Genomic DNA, 22400 nt, shown 5'->3' with positions numbered 1-22400 from the left:
GGTCCTCACAATGCAAGTGAATGATGGCTAGAACTCCAAATTCCACATAAAGAGGGCATAAAAGTAATCCCAGTTAATCAATGACTTAACAGGCAGTATCTATTGTATGATGATACCTCTTAAGGAAACTGTTTTCAAACTGGCTACAAAGGCACTATAATGTCACAAATAGTTTCGCAATACTGTTCCTGGAGGTCTCCCAACAGTACACATTTTGGATGTCTCCCTAATCAAATACAACTTGATTAAACTCGTCAGCCCATTAGTACTCCAAGACCTGAAATGGGTGTGTTAAGTATGCGTAACATCCAAATTGTGTACTGTTGGGGGACTACTAGGAACAGGGTTGGGAAACTGACCTGAAAAAGTTCTAAAGCGCTTTTGACATAACCAAGCAAATATTTAATGACTACAATAGTTAGTAACCTTTATATGACCAGGACAAAAAATAAATTTGATAAAATCTCTTTTACAAGAGTGACCTGGCCAAGAAAGCTGCAAAAACACAATAAAGAACATGTAACAAAGAAAACTGACAAAATAAAAAAGAAAACTACATCAATAAAACAGGCAAAAGATAAAACAAAATATATAGGCATGCTTATTTTATATACTGTATATTTATGAACAATGCTTATTTCTCAGTAGAAACTGATGGTAAATTGAATGGTAAGTTGAAATAAAACCCCCTGGCATTTATGAATTAATAAGCTTTCTTTGAAGTGCTCTCTTACTGATGTCAATTCCATTCTTTCTGCCAACTGCCAAACCAAATATAGGTGGCCAAAAATAGGAGAATTCAAACTTGCTTGATGCCTTCCATAAGGTTTCAGACAGAGCCACAGTTTTTGACTTAAATCAGTGCATTTTATTAATAACCATTGTTGAAAATGTCCGAACTTGACTCAAGTGTGATCATCAGCCTGAAAACAACAGGTGTCAGCTGCTAAATTACAAGTTTATACTGTAAATGTAATGTTTCAGGACATTGGCTTCAGTTTAGAAATGTGTCTATAAATGTGTCCTAAAGCCTCACACAGTCAGGACGTTAAGAAAATTGTAAATAAACAGAGTGCTTTAAACAGTTTGCTTCTCCAAGTTATTGTAAAATCTTTTCTGTCTCTTGATTTCATCAGGCCACTTCAAAGCTGAGAAAATAATTTAACTTTGTACCTAAAAAAACATTTCAACTATAATTTCTCAGCTTTTACTTCTGGCCGTGATCTTAGATTATCTAGACGCACCACTGTAATGGTCAATTTACTTTTAACAAGGGTTTAAAGGTAAGAAGTGATCTCATAATTGACCTATACTTACAATAGGACTAAACACATTGTATCATCTCAAATTATTTTGGTCACTCTGATCACCATGCACGTTTGTAAAAAGCCCAGATAAACCTTTTGATTTTTATAGGATAACAGCCCCACAAAACTATATACCTGGTGTTGTGTTTTACCCAATTCTTCAATTCATACGAGCAATTTAATAATAATAAAAAAAGTATAACACACTAAACATGCTCAGAAAATTGTGTATTTCTATATTGCTAGTCTTTTTTATTCAAGTCCTAGTTTCTTTTCAATATATTCCTTAGATGAACTTCCATATATTATGATGATTTAATCAGCAGGACAATAGCACATTTTAATGTGGGAGCTCCTGTAATCTCAAATGACATTGTGCAGTAATTGAGCTATTTCGGAATTTTCTTTAAAAATAAAACTTAAAATCTTGGTTTAAAAAGGTCAGATCTGTTTGCATGAGCATGTATGTGTGTTTCTCTGAGAGTTTGTTTGGGAGAAAAAACAGGGTTGTTGTGTTGAAAAGGAAGTGGCTGCCTGTGGCGGTGTGTATTGGCTCTGATAAGAGGATTCGTTTGGCACCTCTCAGAACAGCAGGAATAGACCAGTTACCAAAACATCCCTCAGTTTACAGGGGGCAGAGCTCAACCTTAATTCAACCCGAACCCACCGAAATCCACAGAACTTAAAGAAAGCTTTAAGGAGCAGGTGATTGTGCTGCATCTGTCTGGGACTACAGTTCAAGTCTTCAATTGATTTATGGTTGAAAGAAAAGCATATTCATAGAATATTTAAACAGTAAAGTATATGGAATAGTGTTAGGGTTTGTTAGAAAAATAAGAAAAAGCAACTTTTCTTTTCAAGTTTTACTTCAATTCCCAATCAATGGGTCTTTATTTCTTTATCTGATACTGAAACAATATTACAAATATTCATTTTCAGACACATACGATTTTTTCAGGAATCTCAGTAGCTCATATTTGTATAGAGGTTAGAAATTACATTTACAGAATCCTAAACATTAGTACAAAAAAAGAAGAAGCATGTTCTTTAAATGTCACAGACCAACCATGTATAAACCATTTAAATGTTTGCTCTTCTCTAAATAACATGTCATTTCAAACTTACAAGTTGTATATTAATTGTAGAACTGTACCTGGTGTTTTGATAACATCCTATACAGTACACGCTCTGTCGTGTGATTTAGAGTCAATCTTGAACAAGCCTGTACAAGTATAAACTGACATTCTCAAATTCTTCTTGTCCCAACTCTCCAGAGGTGAGGTTCCTGCTGTTCCTCTCAAACCTTCTGCCTGTTCACATGACAGAGATCCAGCTGGTCAAAACACAGCAGCCACTAACAGCCTGTTTAAAGAATTATAGTTGTTTCCTGTCTTTTGAAGTGTAAACTGACTTGTTCAGCTGCAGCTGTGTTCTGAAGGACAAGCATTGTTGTGATTTTACTCATCTTATACTCCCTTTTGGCGATATTCTGTCCACATTTACCTAGTTTGAGACAAATATCTGTGTGAGAACAGACTGAGCATTGGATTTGCGCTCTGCTCCAACTACGTTTATGTTGTATCCACAAACCTGCAGTCTTTTGGTGTTGTGTGTTAATTTATACATTGATCTGTTTCTGTTGTATTTGTTGTGATGTTTTTTAATAATGTTGTTTAAGATGCTCTGCATTACAGTCACTGTATGTTAGATGTTATTAAGTTTAAGGCTCTGTAAAATGCTTTGTTCGGTTTGACTGCAGTCTGCTGTCTGCATGCTTCTTCTCATTCTGGTTTCTTGTTCTGTGTTTATGGTGCGGTCGGGCACTGGTGACCCATGATGTCACAGTCCAAGCGCAACGGATCAGAACCAGCCCCAGACAGGGCATGTCTTTGGCCACTGCAATTTCAGAGAAAAAGGCGTGATCTCTGGGCAGATTAAAGGCGCTGTCGCTAGTCTCTAAGTCCCGGACAATGGCTAGAATCTCCTGACGATCTGTCTGATGCACCATCCCACGGACATTCAACACAGAAGAGATATGTCTCCTTCTGTGAGCAGAGAGAGAGAGAGAGAGAGAATAATGGTATGTTACATACTTACAATACACAAAGATTTAACAGTATGGCTCCTGCATATTAATATTGAGCTTCCTCTCTCAAGTTAACCAGCCTCTCTGAAAAGCATTACATAAAATAACCAGATTTATTATTTCTTTCTAGAACCAATGTTAACCTTTATAAGAAATTAATTCTGGGTGCAAACAGTTTTTTGTTTTTTGTTTGTTTTTTTTAATACCATGCAAGCTTCTTTGGCTATTTTCACAGCAATGTTCTAATTGTGTGTGTGTGTGTGTGTGTGTGTGTGTGTTATAACTAATGTTAATAAATACAATATATATATATATATATATATATATGAATGAATGAACGATACATTTATATAGTGCTTTTCTTACACTACACTCAAAGCATTTTACATTGAGTACAGGGGACACTCCTCAACCACCACAACCATGATGTGACGGCAGCTATAGTGCTCTAGTAGGCTACACTCACTACACACCAGCTTTTGGTGGAGAGAGTAGAGTTATATATAGGGTGGCCAGACATCCCGTTTTTCCTGGTGTCCCGACTTAATCTGAAAAAAATCATGTTTTATCCCATATTTCCCCTCTCCAAAAAAATACTCTATCACCTGTGTGGCTTTCTCAGTCACATGAGTATTCAAATCAAAGCCAAGGATACAGCTTGTAAAACCAATAAAATAGCATGTGTTATTTGAAGTACATGATTGGATTAAACTATCCCATCACAATCGTCTATCAATGGACATCCAGTTAGTGAACTGATTGAATTTGAGTCAATTTGAAGAGCACACAGATGAAATTGCGGCTGTAAAAATGTCAAGGAAGCATGCATGTTCGTTTAATGAGAATCTTTAAAAAGAGTTTAATTTTCTAAAAAAAGGAGTCAAAGAAATTGTCTAGTAAAGTGAGGTGTGAGATTTGTGGAGCCTGCTTTTCCATTGCCCACGGAGGACACACCGACAACGCGCAGCATGTTCAAAAATATGTGGATGCTGCTAAAAAAAAAGAAACGTCCCCTTTTCTGGACACTGTATTTTAAAGGTAATTTTGGAAAAATATAAATAACTTTACAGATCTTTATTGTAAAGGGTTTATACAATGTTTTCCATGCTTGTTCAATAAACCATAAACCATTAATGAACATGCACCTGTGAAACGGTCATTAAGACACTGACAGATTACAGATGGTAGGAAATTAAGGTCACAGTTATAAAAACTTAGGACACATTTCTACTAACTCTGAAAAACATGAAAAGAAAGATGCCCAGGGTCCCTGCTCAACCACGCGAACATGCCTTATGCATGCTGCATGGAGGCATGAGGATTGCAGATGTGGCAAGGGCAATAAATCGCAATGTCCATACTGTGAGATGCCTAAGACAGCACTACCGGGAAATAGGAAGGACAGCTGATCCTCCTCGCAGTGGCAGACCATGTGTAACAACACCTGTACAGGATTGGTACATCCGAAAATCACACCTGCAGGACAGGTACAGGAGAGCAACAACAACTAACTGAGTTACACCAGGAACGCACAATCCCTCCATCAGTGCTCAGACTGTCCACAATACCCTCCTCAGTAGGCTGAGAGAGGCCAGACTGAGGGCTTCTAGGCCTGTTGTAAGGCAGGTCCTAACCAGACATCACCGGCAACAAAGTCGCCTATGGGCACAAACCCACCTTCACTGAACCAGACAGGACTGGCAAAAAGTGCTCTTCACTGACGAGTCACAGTTTTGTCTCACGAGGGGTGATGGTCGGACTCGTTTATAGTCAAAGGAATGAGTGTTGCACCGACGCCTGTACTCTGGAGTGGGATTGATTTGGAGGTGGAGGGTCGATCATGGTCTGGGGTGGTGTATCACAGCATTATTGGACTGAGCTTTTTGTCATTACAGGCAGTCTCCACGCTGTGTGTTACAGGGAAGACATCCTCCTCTCTCATGTGGTACCATACTGCTCGCTCTGTGCGTGATTTCCTGCAAGACAAGAATTTCAGTGTTCTGCCATGGCCAGCAAAGAGCCCGGCTCTCAAACCCATTGAGCATGTTTGGGACCTGTTGTATCGGAGGGTGAGGGCTACAGCCATTCCCCCAAAAATGTCCGGGAACTTGCATGTGCCTTGGTGGAAGAGAGGGGCAACATCTCACAGCAAAAACTGGCAAATCTGGTGCAGTCCATGAGGAGGAGATGCACTACAATACTTAATGCAGCTGGTGGCCACACGAGATACTGACTGTTACTTTTGATTTTGACCCCCACTTTGTTCAGGGACACATACTTAAATTTCTGTTAGTCACATGTCTGTGAAACTTGTTCAGTTTATGTCTTTTTGTGTTCATACAAATAGTTGAAAATAAAAGCAATTGAAAGTTTGCTGAGTTTATAACAATAAACAAACTTATACTGCATTGATCTTGTACATATATATATATATATATATATATATATATATATATATATATATATATATATATATATATATATGTTAACATTAGTTAACTAAAAAACTAAATACCCAAAAAAAAAAAAATATTTCATAACACAACAAAAGTCACTGTCCCCGCCAAAAGATGAAAAACACTGGCCCACTCAGAATTAAGGGAGTTTTGTCAGTTGCTTGATCGATTGTGATGAAGTTTTGTGAGCGAATCATTCTGTTGATTTAGTTGTTTTTAATCAATTAGTTCTAATGAGTTAAATCACATTCCATGGAAACTATAATCCAAAGAAAGGGAGTAGGCGTAATCTTTATGATCAAAACAATATTCAAAAACAATGTTACATAAAATAGAAGTGCCTAAATTAATTCAGGGAAAACTGAGTACTGTTGGCCAAATGTGTTTCTCTGTAATGCGTCTCCCTTGACACTGGTCATGCCTCATAAAATAAACCCCAAGTCAGCGCTGCTCTAAACTCTGTGAAGATGACATGTCCTGCTTATATATAACAATGTGACAGTGTGTGTCTGTGACAGACTTTAACATAAGACAGACAGTCAAAAACAGGTTAACTAGCCTCCACTTTCTTGCTGTTGATCTTATTTGGTGCATATATGTGTGTTTAAAAGGATTGTGGCACCAGTTCGTCTCCTATGACCTGGCAGGAACAGAAAGAACTCCACAGCCACTTCCTGTCTACTGAAGAGGGCTGTGCGTCAACAAGCAGGAGGGCTGCCAGCCAGTGACTGAGCAAACACACACACACACACACACACACACACACACACACACACACACACACACACACACACACACACACACACACACACACACACACACACTTTGCTTCTTTAAACAAAAACACTGTAGGCTAAAGTGGGGTCACATCTCACCCATTCTCTTGTTTATTGTCAGCTCTTCCCTCTCATGCACTGGGTGCTTTCCACATAAAGGAAAGCTGGCATGGAGATGGAGCACCACAGTAACTATTTTCAGTTAGACATTTTTAGAATGACCTCAGGAAACAGATGAGATGATGTAAAAAATAGTCCTCAACTGGACAAGGATGTGAGAGGGGAACATGTCAGATTTTTCATGAATGAAAGCACTTTAAGACAGAGTTCAGGTTCTAACCTTCCACAGGTCTAAAAGTGTTCAGCAAATTTTATAAATGAAGCAGATACATAAACGGAAAAAGTGCTAAAAATTTGAGTGCTGAGTGCCTGTTAACCTAAGAGCTTATAATACACTTTCTTTCCTTCTTCAGTAACATTCTGCTTTTAAATAAAATTGTATAGTATGTGATTGTAAACCATACAGGGAGGGGCCTATATGTCAATAAAAATATAAAGGAAAAAAATGTGTGTTTAATGTTATCATTTACTTTTTATTAATTATATTCTAATGATGTTTGATGAACATCTTCCATGGAGATCATTATTCAATCAGGAACAATCTTTCTCTATTTTTTTAATCATTTTCTTACTTATTACTGAAAATCATTCCTCTCCATGCCAGTTTTCAGAATTCATGAAGGGCCAACTGTCCTGGTGGTCTTACCGTATATCTGGAAACTCCTTCACCAAAACCCCAACTTCCATCTGAATCGAGGGAGTGTCCTCCAAAACTATAATGTCAGCCAGGTGAATAATCACACTCTCCAACCAGGAGGCAGTTGACTCCTGAGAAGAAGAGAAAGAGAGAGAACTTACTTCACTTTCATGTAACTGTGGTGTGGATTTCTTGTTTTTTGGTTACCTTACTTTCTCTTGTTTTCTGTCTCTGTCGAACACTGTATGTATTATAATTTTACATTTCCTGGTGAGTAAATTACCAGCAAATGTTCATTTTTGGGTGAACTACTCCTGAACACAGTATTTATGTTTTCTTCATCTGTTTATTTTATTTACTTATTCATTGGACTAATCTACACTGAGATCATCCAATGAATTCTGCAGATGGTTTCTAAATCACCTCGTCAGATTTGTTAAATTAGAAAAAAATTAATGTTAGAAAAAAATTAGGACTTAAATTTCGGTCTGTTCCCAACACAAAGGGAGAGCATTTTAGTGCATTTAGAGAAATATAGTGACTTCTTTTTTTTTTTTTAACAGCTGTGGTTACTATTGACTGTCATAATATGAAGTCCTGCATGAAAGTTCTTCAAAATATCAAATTTTTGTTCCACAGAAGACTTGGTTTGGAGCACATGAGGTTGAGTAAATAAGTGATTCTACTAGTCCAGTGATTACATGAAATAATATGAGGTATAATCTGATTGGAATAATTAGAACCTCACCAGATCCTTAAAAAGAGCCTTCAGCTGTTTGGCTTCATCTTGCAGACGGAATGCCACTCTCTTCCTCATTTTGAGTGATGTGCAGATGACCCGCCCCCTCATGATGGCACGAACATATTCAACAAGGACCAGCCTATGCACCTCATTTACCAATGTCTGTCAATGAATGATACAAGCAATCAATCAACTAGTCATTGTGTTTGAGTAGTGTATGTGTGCTTGCATATGTTCAGGTTGTACCTGATATGGAGAACAGTCCATTCTGCGGAATTTTTTAAAGATCTGTTTTATGGTTGCCTCAATGCTCTCATAGGCCTCAGTGTTATCCAGCCACTTCCTCTTCACCAGCTTATCAAAGAATGGCTGGAATCATGACAGAAAACTTATTAATGAAAGTATTAAAAAAAATGTCAGTGTGAGTGGTCAGAATGTGAGTGTGTGCATGTGTCTCACCCTAATGTGTTCAAACAGTATGTCAGTGAGAACTTGCACTGATTGGTTGACAATTCTCTCCAGAGAGGAATGAGCTCGTTTGGAGACGTCCTCAGTGCCAAGAGTGTCACACAGACGACAGCGCTCCACAAAACTCCTACACATAATATAACATTTAAATCTACGCAATTAAGTCATCAAATTGGTCATTAAATACACATACTTATAAAATGAGTGAGCATAACTTTTTCTATAAACTTTTAAACTGAACAACTAGAACATTTTACAATTATCATGTGTGTGAACTGAATGTTCCCTTTCGATTACGGTTCACTCCACATTGTGTCAGAAGCTGATGCTTATGGGATTGACGCTTAGTGTTTGAGCCCGCCCCTTTAGGCACGCAGTTGGCCTCTGTAAGCGGGAGCGAAATCACCATTTCTTAAGAATTTTCTTACCTCAAGACAGCGACATCACCTCTCCTCTTGACAAGCCCTCTCATCTCAGTTGAGAGACATTCCACCAGCAGACAGGTTCTTCACCTACAGACATGAGCAAGACGACTCAGCGCCTTGACAATGCAGAGCTTGCAGTGAGCCGACTGACCAGCTCCCCTGTAGTGTTCCAGAGGAGGCATTTGTATCCTTTTATTACTATATACAGTATATATCTAAAAGAGTATATATAAAAAAAAAGCATACGGCCTTATCGCATTCGGTGGATCTGACGATGGGGATGATGCCGTGTCCCTCGCAGCATCGGTAGGTGAGTGATCAGGCCTGGTGGAGTATGTTGCCACCCCTCCCCTGGCGAGGGTGAAGAGCGTGCACACGCCACTGTTGCTGAGCTGCTTCGTGTGCTCTCACGGGCAGTTGAGGAGCTTGGTTTACAGTGGCCCCCTCCAGTCGAGCTGGAAAGATCTTGCCTGGATAAATGGTTCATATAGTCCAGCCACCATCAAAAGACTGTGTCCCAAAGAGCAGTCCCATTCTTCCCGGAAGTCCACGCGGAGCACATGAGGAAACGTTATCCCTACTCATCCCAGACTGACCCTTTTGCCAGGGCAGAATCCGATCACTGCCAATGATGAGACTGACACGGTGCCTCCTACTTTGGAGCGAGCACCACCTCCTCTCCGATCCAACTGTGGTGAGGATCTGCAGTCATGCAACGAGGAATAGAGGCTTCTGCTTTGCAGAAAATGCCAGGGGATTTGTGGAATATTCTACAAAGTGGAAGTGGACCTGTTCGCCTCTGCGGAGACAACCCACTGTCTCCTCTGTTACTCCATGTCCCGAGCCCCATTAGGTGATGATGCCATGGCTTACAAATGCAAAAAGAGGATAGGGAAGCAGTTCTACTGGTTGCACAGAAATGGCCCAATCAGTCCCCCTTGGGAAATACCACTGAAGAGGAACCTCCCCTCTCAAGCACAGTGTGCGATCTGGCATTCCCAGCCAGAGCTCTAGAACCTGCACAGGTTTGTCCCCTGAACGGACCCCGCCAAACATGCCCATCAGTTATGAACACCATCTTGCAGGATGATGAACCGGTGAGAACCGGCTTGTCAATATAAATAATGTTTAATTAAACTCAAAACAAAAAGCACAAACATAAACACACACGATGGGCATGCCCGTAATTGTCTCTCTCTCGAACCGTCGTCACCGGCCGCCTTTATCCCTCGCGCGCCCCATCAGGCCGATTGGGGACCGGGTGTGGGACATTCCAGCCCAGCCCCACCCCCCTCCGCTCCACATGCACCATCCATGAGACACCTCTAGGTGCTAAAATGGAGTGTGTTTGGAAATTGCTGCTCCTCCTTATGTGACGTAGGCCCTGTGAATTGCTCCATAGCTGAGATGCTTACAGTCCTCCAAGAGTGGCTGGACACAGGTCTCACCTCGTAGATGCTTACTGTCTATGTAGCGAATATGTCGGCATACCACGACCCGGAGGCTGGCTTCTCTATAGGGAGACATGATCTCATTTTAAAGTTCCTCAAGGGATTGAGGTGCTTAAACCCCCTTGCGCTGCTGCAGTCCCAACCTGGGACCTAAATTTGGTGCTGATGGTGCTCACAAGCCCCTCATTCGAGCATTTGGAAACTATTTTAGTACGTGTACTCTCTCTAAAGGCACTCCTGCTGGCTCTAGCCTCAGTTAAAGGGTGGGTGATATGCAAGCGCTGTCGGTCGACAGCTCATGTCTGGAATTCAGGCCAGATCTCTCAAAGGCCACCCTCAACCCCAGAAAAGGCTGCTTTCCTAAAGTTTAATCCATGCCCTTTAGGGCTCAAGTCATCCACATTCAAGCTCTTTGTTTGATTTGCTGGATGCACTAAAGGTATTTCCATCTACAAACGAAGGCTTTCTCATTGGATCTTTGATGCAATTGCCTTCACCTATGAATCGCATGGTGCATGATGCCCCATCGGTGTGAAAGCGCATTCAACCAGAGGTATGGTCTCTTCATGGGCAAGGGTAAACGGTGTGTCTTTGCATGACGTTATTCTTAGCCAAGCACGTTCGCCAGGTTTTATAACCTTGATGTGGCCTCTTTCTCTTCATAGGTCCTCACTGTCTTAGAGAGATAATTGTTCCTACACTCAGCAGGCAAGCCCAGGGTCCTTTATTAGGAGTGGGCTATCTACTATAATTTTTATACAGCTGCCGGTGTACAGGCCATTGTCAAAAATACCCATTAAAGTCACAATGACTTCTTATTAAACTATGTCTTCCCAAACCTGGCTGTGAAGTGGTTAAACTTATACTGTGTTTATTTATAAGGCTCATATAAATTCCCAGTCTGAGATAAATTTTTAAATCCTGGATTTTCACTATGAAGGGAGATTAATCATTACTCTACACACCATGAAAGACAGTCCTGTGTGGCCTGTGACATCCTATACATAGCAAGGCCCGTCTTTGGGGTGTGACATCAAGTCAGTAGACAGCAGCTTCTGACGCAATGTTGAGTGAACCTTAATCAAAAGGGAACGTCTTTGGTTATACATGTAACATCGGTTCCCTGAGATGAATGGAATGAGACATTGCATAAGCTGGCCGCACTACTGACCCAGAGCTTCAAGGTGTGAGCTATGCACTCCTTGTCCCTCAGTCAAAAATATCTGAAGAAATGGTCATTCAAGCACCTGCTTATATGGGTCAACTGCATGCCTAAAGTGGAGGGGCTCAAACAATTATAGAATTGCCGTCATTGTACAAGGGCTTCAACGATGTTGTAGAGAAGGAATTCCCATAATGTGTCAATGTCTCGTTGCCTTCATCTCAGGAAACCGAGGTTACATGTGTAACCAAAGATGTTTTCTTTATGGTTAACTCCCAAAAATGTTATAATTTCTTCAAAGACTATGTGCATGTAAAATAAATAGAATATTACACTCATGTTTTGGGTAAAATTGTACTGATTTTTTAAATGTAGAAAATATTTCAAAACACTTTTACATAATTATTTCTTATACTCCTAAAATTAACCTGACCCCCTGCAAACTCAACCAAATTGTTTGCATTAAACGAATAAGTTGAAGTTAATATGTTGAATAAGATGAAAAACCTGAATGGTGGAACACAGTTGACAAGAGCAATCGTCCTGGAGACATATCCATCCCCACGATCTCCAAACTCTGACTGTGTGTCATGGAACATCTCAACCTTTCTCTGGAAACTAAAAACCATACACAAGCACATACATTTCATTAGTTTAGATTTATCCTATTTAAAAAGGATGTGAAAAATACACTTAAGGCAACATTTTCTAAACTACTGTATAAGGCAGATGCAGTATAAACCTGATTGTTTTACTCATAAAAGCAGTTGACTGGCTCTGAGCATCTTCTGAGATATTCAATTAACAGTTTGGGGAGTCTGTTTTGCATGACTTTAACTGTTGTGGCAAATGACAGATCTTCGTTTGACTTTAGTGTATACTAAAATGGATCATATTATCACTGACAAATAGAGTTTTTAAAAATCGTAATCTTTGATCATTACTGTTGCTGTGGCATTCTTCATCTTCCGAATCTCACCTGTACAAGAAATCTGCAAGTCCATTCAATGTGCATCGAGCAATACGAGCCCCAAGTGGCTGACTGACAGCTGTTGATCTGTCCAAATCTACCTTCACCCTCTGGGACAAATTCAGACAGATGGAGAAAAAGACACTTTTCACAAAGAACTTATAAACACACTCACACACACGGCATGCATACAGAGCACAAAAATAAAATACCTGCCTCATGTGAAGGAGACATTTACAATTATGTTACATTTATAAGTGTGTGGTGTATTACCTGTATAATAGAACAAGCGAGACCAGACTGATACTCTTCAATGTGCAGTGTCTGAGCCCATCTCTTCTCTTCATCATCCAAAACCTGAGAGAGCTCTGTAGTCACCTTCTCCTACACACACAGTACATATTAGTTGAACTGTGGTTTCCTAGAGATTGATTTATACTTTGATTTAGAAGGTGTGGTGTGTTCAGAGTTTTACCCAAACAGTGTCAACACAGCCCTCTTCCAGCCGGTCTATGACATCTTCAGGCAGGAGTGGATCTAGAGCTTCACACACTATGGTGCCCATTGCTCCAACTGTAGCCAAGACATCCCTGCGACACACACAGTGTCAATCTATGTGTAATGGTGTGTATTCAAATGTGTCAAGTGTCCACATTTACTTGTGTATCAGTGTTGTGTATATGTACAGTCACTCCCCAGGTATTCAGTATCCTTGTACTGATAAACAATGAATCTTCAAGGCAATTCTTACACTGGGTAATACAAATAACACAGATTGTGCTGTTGTGCAAAGGCAAAATACAGTAGATGTCAGAACACATTTTGTCAAAACTGAGTGATGACCGAAATCGTGTCCCTTAAGGCCAAAGAATACAGGTACAGGACGCTTGGCAAAATTTTGGTCATCACCAAAGTGCTCGAGCACTGTATGCGTTCGGCCAATTTTGTTTAACCGTGCATACTCTGAACATACAGTATTCACATACACCTGCATTATGTGCACTTAGTGGGTTCAAAAGGTGGCAACACTTTATGCAATGTGCATAAAGAAGATACAATCACCAGTAAACAACAGGAGACGAAGGTAAAAACAACAACAGTGGATGTGCACTTCAAGGGCACATGTTGAGGTGGTCAGGATATACCTGCATTTGTATAACTTAATCCGAAGGAATATAAAGACATCTTTATAGGTCTAAACTCCTGAAGAAAAATAGTCTAGTATCTCATATCAGTCGTAGTGTGCATGCACCAACTACCTGTGTATATGTGCACAGTCAGTGGAGTATACTTTGAAAGGCTGAGTGTTGGATTGTGTGCATACGCAAAGCGTATGCATCAAAACCGAAGTATACTTTGGGCTTTAGACTGATCTGTATTGTGACAGATGGGTTTGAGTCAACTATGCTCTGAGTGTGAAAACTGCAGTAACTACAAAAATAATGCTTAAACCAAGTAACTTTGGAGCTATTTTTTTGTGTTGGCTTTGTAACTGCATTTCGGCTTTGCAGAGCATAGTAAATACACATCACATTCACCTCAGTGTCACAGTTATGCATGTACCTGTTGTAAATGTTGTAGATCCAGTCCAGCAGTGAGTAAGTGTCAGTGATCTGAATGGGCCCACAAGTGATGGTCTTCAGTCTTTTTGCTACAGCCCTGTGATAACTCTGCAGGTAGACCTGAAACACACTGAACTCCTCAGGATAAACCGCCACCACATTCCGACGTGCTGCATCCATATCCTCCACCACCCTGCCCTGCAAACGCTCCAAATACTTGCCCATCTGCCCTGCAGCAATGCCACCTGGCTGAGGAAGACACCAGTCAGCTGCCTGCCTGACAGCCTCCACCCACCTTTGATGCAGCTTCCTGGGTCTCTTTGCGGGTCGGGCACCCTCATACAAGACAGAATGATCTTCGGAATGGACACCAGCTTGGAGGTTGGACTGGGCCTCTTGGCGAAAGGCCCAAACCTTGTCAGCCTGCTCCTCCTGTTGTATGACCAGCACCACAAGGCCAAGCTGCGGCCCGGTGCAGGGCTGACGTAGTGACTCCCTCACCACATCCCACATCTCTCTCTGAAGGGCCTCGTAAAGCAGCTCTACGTCTTTCACTTTACGCAGACCAGCATCCCACATGCTTGGACCAGAATCCTCATTGCCTGAACCAGACCAAAGAGGGAACCAGGGAGGCAAGGTCAGTGTGGGAGGATTGCTGGGTGTGGTTGAGGTGGGTGTGGTTTGTGTCCAAAATGAGGGATCAAGTTCACACTCCCGCTCAAGCTCTTGCATATGGGTGTCTGCAAGCAGCAGGTCTCTCTGATTGACTAACTGCAGGATCTCTAACACTGAGAGAGAAAAAGATAAATAAAAGTTGTTCTAAGAGATTGTTTAAAGGAATGACACAAAGAATATGCAGTATATTTGTGCCATATATGGGAAGCAGGAAGCTAAGAGCATGGTAATTGTAGCAAATCATTCAAGTTTTAAACACCATATTGTGTTTCATATGTAGTTTTTTAGTTGTTAGTTTTTCGTGCCAAAAGCTATTTTGCTACCATTGCTTTTGACAACTTTGACAGCAACTTTGAGGAGGCGTGCTGATGCACTTCTTCTCCATCTCTGATTACAATGGTCATAAAGGGAGATAGTTCACCCCAAAATGAAAATCATCTCATAATTTACTCACCCTCATGCTATCCCAGATGTGTGTCTTTCTTTCTTTTGTAGAGCAAAAATAAAGATTTTTAGAAGAATATCTCAGGTCTGTTGGGCCTCACAAGGCAGGTGATTGATTTCCAGAAATCAGAAGGTCCAAAAAGGATATAAAGGCAGCATAAAAGTAATCCATATGACTCCAATGGTCTTCTGAAGTGATATGAGAAACAGATCAATCTCCACCTTCAACCAGAAGGTGGCTGAATGTGAAAGATACTTTCACACAAGAATGTGGAAGTGAAAATGAAAGTGTAGATTTTCAGTAAAAGGGACTTAAATATTAATATGTTTCTCACCCACACCTATCATATCTCTTCAGAAGTTATGGAATTAACCACTGGAGTATTATGTATAACTTGTTGCTGCTATTATATCCCTTTTGGACCTAAAATTCTGGCCACCATTCACTTGCATTGTAAGGAACTACCAAGCTTAAATATTCTTTTAAAATCTTTGTTTGTGTTTTGCAGATGAAAGAAAGTCATACACATCTAGGATGGCATGAGGTTGAGTAAATGATGAGATAATTTTCATTTTGGGGTGAACTATCCCTTTAATGATACAATGTAATTTTGTATGGCGTGGTTCAGAAAGAAGGTGTGTGACTAATTCAGTGTCTAGTGGAAGCTCCAGAACGGCTGTTAACACTTACAGCACCTTTAAGTAGTGTTCATTTTTTATGCTGCCATGTGTTAATTCACTTGAGGTTTTCACTTGTGCGTTGTTGTCTTTGGAATGTACTGTATATTGACAAAGTTCCGATTTTCTATCCTTGCACTGAGCTTATCAGGTAGGATCTGCAGCACAAAGAAGGTATAATTTCCTGTCTCTGTGTTTGTTGATTGGTCAATGACTCACGGGGATTTTTGGAACTTGTTAACACTTATTGAGAGCAAGGTAGTATGGGTCAAACATGGAGACCTCTAACAATGAGCATAATAAAGTTTCGCTTTGTACGTGCTTGCAAAAGATACAAACAAGGACAAACATAACCCCCCCCCACACACACACACACACATAAAATTTTACCTGACAGTGGCTCTCTTCGTTTGACTGGCTGATCTTCCTCTACGATCTCTTGCTCGTCCTCCTGGGAGCTGCAGTTTGTTAGTGAGTCTCCTCTAAGCTTACTCAAACTGACCATTTGTAAGAATGAGGGCCGTCTACGAGTATCTTCTTCATTTTCTTTGGTCAGATCTCCTGCAGGTAGACTCTCTCTGCGTTCACTCTCCTTTCGACGACTTGCCAGCCTGAGTAGAGAAGATCCACTAAGAATGGAACAACTGTTCCTTCTCACAACTACCGCAGAAGTTACTTTGTCACAAAAATAATGTTCTATATCAGTGGTTTTGAATCCTGTTCCTGGACTGCCACACCACTGCACATTTTGGAAGCCTCCCTTATTTAACACACCTCATTTCAACTCAACACCTCATTAGTAGTGTTGGGTGTAATCCGATTACAGCGTAATCAGTTACTGAAATCTAATTACTTTAGTCAAAAAGTAGTGTAATACATTACATTTTTAACTTGTAATTAGATTATACAGATTTTTAATTAATTGAATTACTTTTAAGGGCATTACTTGGGTTACATATATTTCTAAAATAATGTTATTTATTTAAAATAGATTTAGAAACATGAATTATGTTCATACGTATGTCTATTGCATTTATGTGACAGCTTAAGAATGTGAGGTGATAAGTGTATGACTGGTGCAATAATGAAAAAGGAGGAAATATACACTTTATTTTTAATTTGTTGAGTGGAAAAGTGTTTTAGAAAATATGTATGAATGTAAAGTAATTAGTAATGTAATTTATTTCCAATGAAGTAATTAGTAAAGTAATTGGATTACAATTTAAGAGATTTAATTTGTAATTTGTACACCTAAAATAGGTATGTTAGTAAAAAGAAACCAAGGAATATCCAGTGCTGGGATATTCCAGGAGCAGATTGGAGAATCAGGCATGTTGAATAAATGAAATAATGTGACTTTGCTAAATAACATAAATGATGCCTGATACCATGGTTGAACTTCAATGGGTACCATTGGAATATAGAGTATAATCATATTTTTAAGTTATATTTTGGGGTAAAAAATCTAAATCTATCTGCTACCACCTACTTATCTAAATACATTTTTCATGAGCAATGTCAAACTATTTTCCATTTTCAACCCATTGCAGCTATTTGATAAAGGCTTTATACATTATCTGGAGCTTGAAACATAAACAGACATTCTCACAAGCACCTACATACCAAAAAAGCTAGCTACAGCCCTGGCCTAAATGTGTGTTTGTGTGAACGTTCTCTTATGTATTCCTGTTGTGTATTTGTACAGTAATTCTCACAAGTATTCAGTACCAGACATTAGCAGATTCTTCCACACACAGTGTGAAGGGGGTTACAGAGAAAACATCCTCAAAAAAAGGAAATTGACATCCAGTTATATTCATACTCTCACCTAAGTAAGGTCAATATCTCCTCTGAGGCTCGTCGATAATTCCTCTTCTTTCCTGAGGAGGGTGTTGCTGGGAGGGTGGCACTCCGGAGAGAAGGCGTAGCGCCCCACACATTTCTTCCTGTTATACGAAGCCCTTTGCCTAACTTCCCAAGTGTCTTCAATGGTGATGAGCCACAGATTCGTTCCAGAGTTCCTCTCTTTTCTTTTGATCCCTCAGTAACCTTTGACCCTCCATGCTGCTCTGTGTTTGCCTCATTCTCCTGTGCCTCACTCACCTGAGATGATGTTTGGTGGCCCTGCTCGTTCTCCCAATCCCCACCATCTTCATTACTCCATCCCATACCTGCCCATGCCCCCTCAAACGTATTCAGATCAGATGGTGGCAAGATGAGATCCCCATTGCTACAGTTACTTTTTAGGATTAGTTCACCGTTTGTAAGGTTGCTCTTTTGGATGAGATCTCCGTTGTTGTGGTTACTTAGGAACCTCCTGGGCAGTTTCTTGAAGATGGGCATTCTGGTGCTGGTTAACTACAAAACAAAATGGCCATTGTTACATTGGTCAGAATCATCTATCAGTTTGCCATTTCCAATTTCAAGTACATGAGCTATACGTGAATTTTGCATTTGGGGTTGCTTGATAACTGCACAACCCTCCCATCCTGAGTGAACACTGCTCAACAGTACAAGTTTATATTTGAGTTTTGATACATTTGAAATATATTCTGGGAAGAAAGATTAATGGTAGATTTTTTGCCGAACAGTTTAGTTTAGTTATCAGTTGTGCCATAGATTGGCTAAATTCTTCTCCAGTGAGGTCAGCACTTATGAAAGTTCAAAGAAATGTAATTTAATTAGATTTAAATAATCAGAATTTCTTTTGTCAAATGCATTTTTGACATGTTTAATTTAAATTTGAAAGATTTTCATCCGTCACATTGTATTATGTCAAAAGCATGTCTATAATGTGCTGCTTAAAGGTAACAACGGTTTAAACCTGTTCAAACCATGTTTATCAGGCTTTTCTTAAATGACTTTGCCTTGTTGCATGCTCATTGTTCAGTAATCCGGTGAGCTGAGTGCATTAACAGCATATGTGTGTGCATGTGTCTGTACTTCGAAGACGTTAGCAGTTTTAAGCTCCTTCAATGGAATCTGACTTCCAGATGTGTCAGAATAGTTTCCTGTTTCTCAGAACATACACACTATTTAATCATGCACAAACAACACACAAACACTTTCTGGAGTGTCTCATGGGATTAATAAAGTATCAATCTAAAATATAAATGTCACAATCTACAGGTTAAAAGTTGACGATAATGTAGTACTCCATCTCAATAGGTTAGCATTGAATTTTAAAGGGGTCATGACATGGGTTTTTTTATTGTATTATTATGTTCCCTTAGGTGCAATTATAGTATTAATATATTTTTTTTTAAGAAAAACTTTTAAAATCTAGTGATTTATGACCTTTTCCCACCCTGTTTCTCATCCTCTGATTCAAACAGTCTGTTTTGGGGGCGTTTTCCATTTAAGACTTCAGTGTTAACGCCCACTGTTATGATTGGCTAACGTCAGTGCCTATGTATCAATTATTGACGCCCCCAGCCAGAACAATATGCAAGTAAACTAAGTAAAAACACTGTGATTATTCATAATGAATGAAATTGCGCTTTAAAAAGTAGTTTAAAGTTTAAAATAGATTACTTACAGTTTGCATCGTCGTTGTTCCCAGAATAGTCGGCACAGACTTATCTTTGAGCAACAGTTTTCTGGCAAAGCCAGCATCATATTGAGATTTGTTCTCAAAACAGTCATCCTTAAAATGTACAGAACAAACGCTTAAGTTAACACTGCCGTGACTGGGACGTCCGCAAAAAATAAACTGCATCCATTTTTCCCTGACGTCTGGATCTTTCGGCAGCTTATTCAGAGGTTTTGTTTGACCGCAGCCAGGAACAGCACATCTGTGTGGCATCGTAATTTTCCTGTGCACAAGTAGTCTCTGTCAGAGCTCGCTGTCCATCGACTGAACACTTGTGAGGCGCACGGCGATACGAAATGAGCGTAATTGTCTTGCGCTTAAAGCGTAGTTATCTTGTGCTGGAGGCGGTCATATGCAAACGCTGGTACGTCACTTCTAACCGTCACGTCACTTCTAACCATGAATCCAGAACGAGCTGTATTTTGAGCTTGATTAAATAAATGATTCGTTTAGAATGGGGAGGACGTCTTAAAATATTAAACTTGCAGGACGTTTTAATGATACAAAGACCTCTTATATACCAAAAGATCAAGGCAAATTTGGTTTCTCATGTCATGACCCCTTTAAATATTTCTCCTGCAATTTGATAATTATGAGGTTTTATCAGCCTCATATAGGATATAGGATAGATATAGGAGGAGAGAGAAGCCAAGAGAGAGACAGAAAAAGGAAGGGAGAGGGATGTGCCATTGTATAGTATGCAGAGGTGGAGATGTCCCTATTGTACTGTGTTTTAGCCTCCCTGCTTTGCATTATTCCTGTGCAGTGTTTCTCTGGTGTGGTGGTTAAACTCAACTCCAAAAGATTTTAGGCTCAAACCCTGCAATCATCAGCTAACTCCATTGTAGCCTTTAGCAAGGCATTTCTGCATCCGTTAACTGACTACTTACATCTCTCCTAAATTAAACCGGCAAAAAAAAATTCTGTCTGGATTCCAGGTGAACCTTCTGCCAGTTTTTCTTACATAATTCCTGGTAGCAGCAGGGAAACCATCACTTGTAAACCTTGTTGTTTTGAGAGGAAAGAGATGTGTATTTCTACATCATAATAATATGTACTGTATCATTTTAGAGACAAAAACATTAAACAAACATTCATGGACTAAACAATCCATCAGTTGTCTCTATCATCACTGCACTGTAGAAGCAGCCCTGCCACAAAATGTAATAGTCAGATTTAGATTTCACATACATCCATAAAGGAAATGAAAACATGATAAATTGTTGAGCTTTATAGAGGCATACAAGTGCTTGAAATGTACTCTATAAAGCTCAGATAAATATCTGTACTGTGAAAATAATTAACAAGTAATTAGAAAAGAAGTTAAAAACAAGCAAGCACACAACAAGGAAAGTATAACAACTTAATTTAAAAATATTGTAAATCAAAAAAGTCTGATCATCAGTTTTAGTTTCTGAGTTATATTCCATAGCATTACTTTCTTGGCTTCTTAAGACGCTGCAGACTCTCTGTGGGCTGTGTTCATAGGTATGTGGCATACAGAGCACTGTGCAGGGCTCTGAGTGCATCTAGTCTGCAGTTGGATTCTTTTTTTTTTTTTTTTTTTTTAAAAAAAAGCTTTATACTTTACCAAGCACCTAGATTGCAATATATGCACATACTGTATATTTCTTAGTAAAGTATATTAATATATTTTAAATTATATCTGTATGAGGATATATACACCTCTTATTTAATAGCCATTGATTGTTAATTAACTTTTAATTGATTAATTATTTTAAAATAATTTATTTTTTATTAAATATAAGTTAAATAATATTTTAAAAATTGTTAATTTTCTTTTCTTTGTTTCATAAGTGTTTTAGTTCAAGGAACAACTGTAAAGTGCAGATGAATTCATTAAATCTGAAAAAACTATTAATAATAATATTAAAAATCTATAAATGTCAACAAGGGGAGTTACTAAATTCAGATTTCTTATTGATTTATTTGTTTGTTTATTTATTTATTGTGAGGTGGCCTCTACATAATTTTGTAAAAAGTTTTATGCTTTAATTCTGGTAAATAATGATATGTTACTGCAGTACATGTACTAATCTTACAATTTAAATGGTCACCTGACTAATACACCAGCTGGATTAAGAAAACTGTAAAATTGAATTTATTGTGTTTATTTCATTGACTGGTATGAAAACGACAAAACACAAAAACAAAAATCAATACCCTAATTTTATCCTGAAACAATCAGACATGTCTTACCTTACACTGCAGTGTGCAGTCAGCTCAGGGCAAATCCATTCCAGAGTCTCTGTGTTAGAAAGCCAGTAGAGTCAGTAAGAGTATGTGTGTGTGTTCCTCTCTCCAAGATTTTGGGGCCTTCTGTTGGAATGTCGGAGGCAGCCGTTTAGTTTGCAACCAGATGATGATGATCTTTCCTGAGGAAAAAGAGTCACCCTCCCTAAACAAACACACACACACACACACACACACACACACACACACATACAAACTGCCCTACACATGTAAAACTTTACACTCACACTCAAACAATATATATACTTAAAAACACATGTAAACCTGCACACAGGGACAGGTACACATGTGCCCACAAACATTCATAAGCAAACACAAACTACATACACTGTAAAAATAATTCTGTAAAAATGCTACAGAAACAAAACGTTAATTGATTAATGAATATTAAATGTAAAGTAAATAGTTGTATAAATATTTTAGTTACTATTTAAGACAATACACTAGTTTTTACAACAATTTTTAGATGAAAAAGTATAATTTTCCTGTATAATTAATGGTATAAATGTACATTTTGTTTAACAAGAGAGTGCATGTACTTTTTACAGTAAATTATTTAAAAAATTACAGTAAAA

At 39.0% G+C, this 22400-nt stretch overlaps 1 protein-coding gene across 1 annotated transcript; it reads right to left on the bottom strand.

Annotated features, from left to right (window-relative positions):
- Positions 1-1965: 1965 nt before the first annotated feature.
- Positions 1966-21891, bottom strand: LOC127640460 (tumor necrosis factor alpha-induced protein 2-like). Its single transcript, XM_052123048.1, has 13 exons — positions 21772-21891; positions 17788-18317; positions 16350-16570; positions 14164-14950; positions 13076-13190; positions 12874-12984; positions 12610-12710; positions 12138-12248; positions 8584-8719; positions 8371-8493; positions 8131-8286; positions 7392-7513; positions 1966-3352 (listed from the first exon to the last, which is right to left on the bottom strand). Exons 2-13 carry the CDS (start codon positions 18300-18302, stop codon positions 3028-3030), a joined length of 2823 nt encoding a protein of 940 aa, XP_051979008.1. The 5' UTR covers positions 18303-18317; positions 21772-21891; the 3' UTR covers positions 1966-3027.
- Between the last annotated feature and the right edge of the window lie 509 nt (positions 21892-22400).

This window comes from Xyrauchen texanus, chromosome 4 (assembly GCF_025860055.1).
Source record: "Xyrauchen texanus isolate HMW12.3.18 chromosome 4, RBS_HiC_50CHRs, whole genome shotgun sequence".
Lineage (NCBI taxonomy): Eukaryota > Metazoa > Chordata > Actinopteri > Cypriniformes > Catostomidae > Xyrauchen > Xyrauchen texanus.
This window is presented reverse-complemented; position numbering and strand designations above follow the sequence as displayed.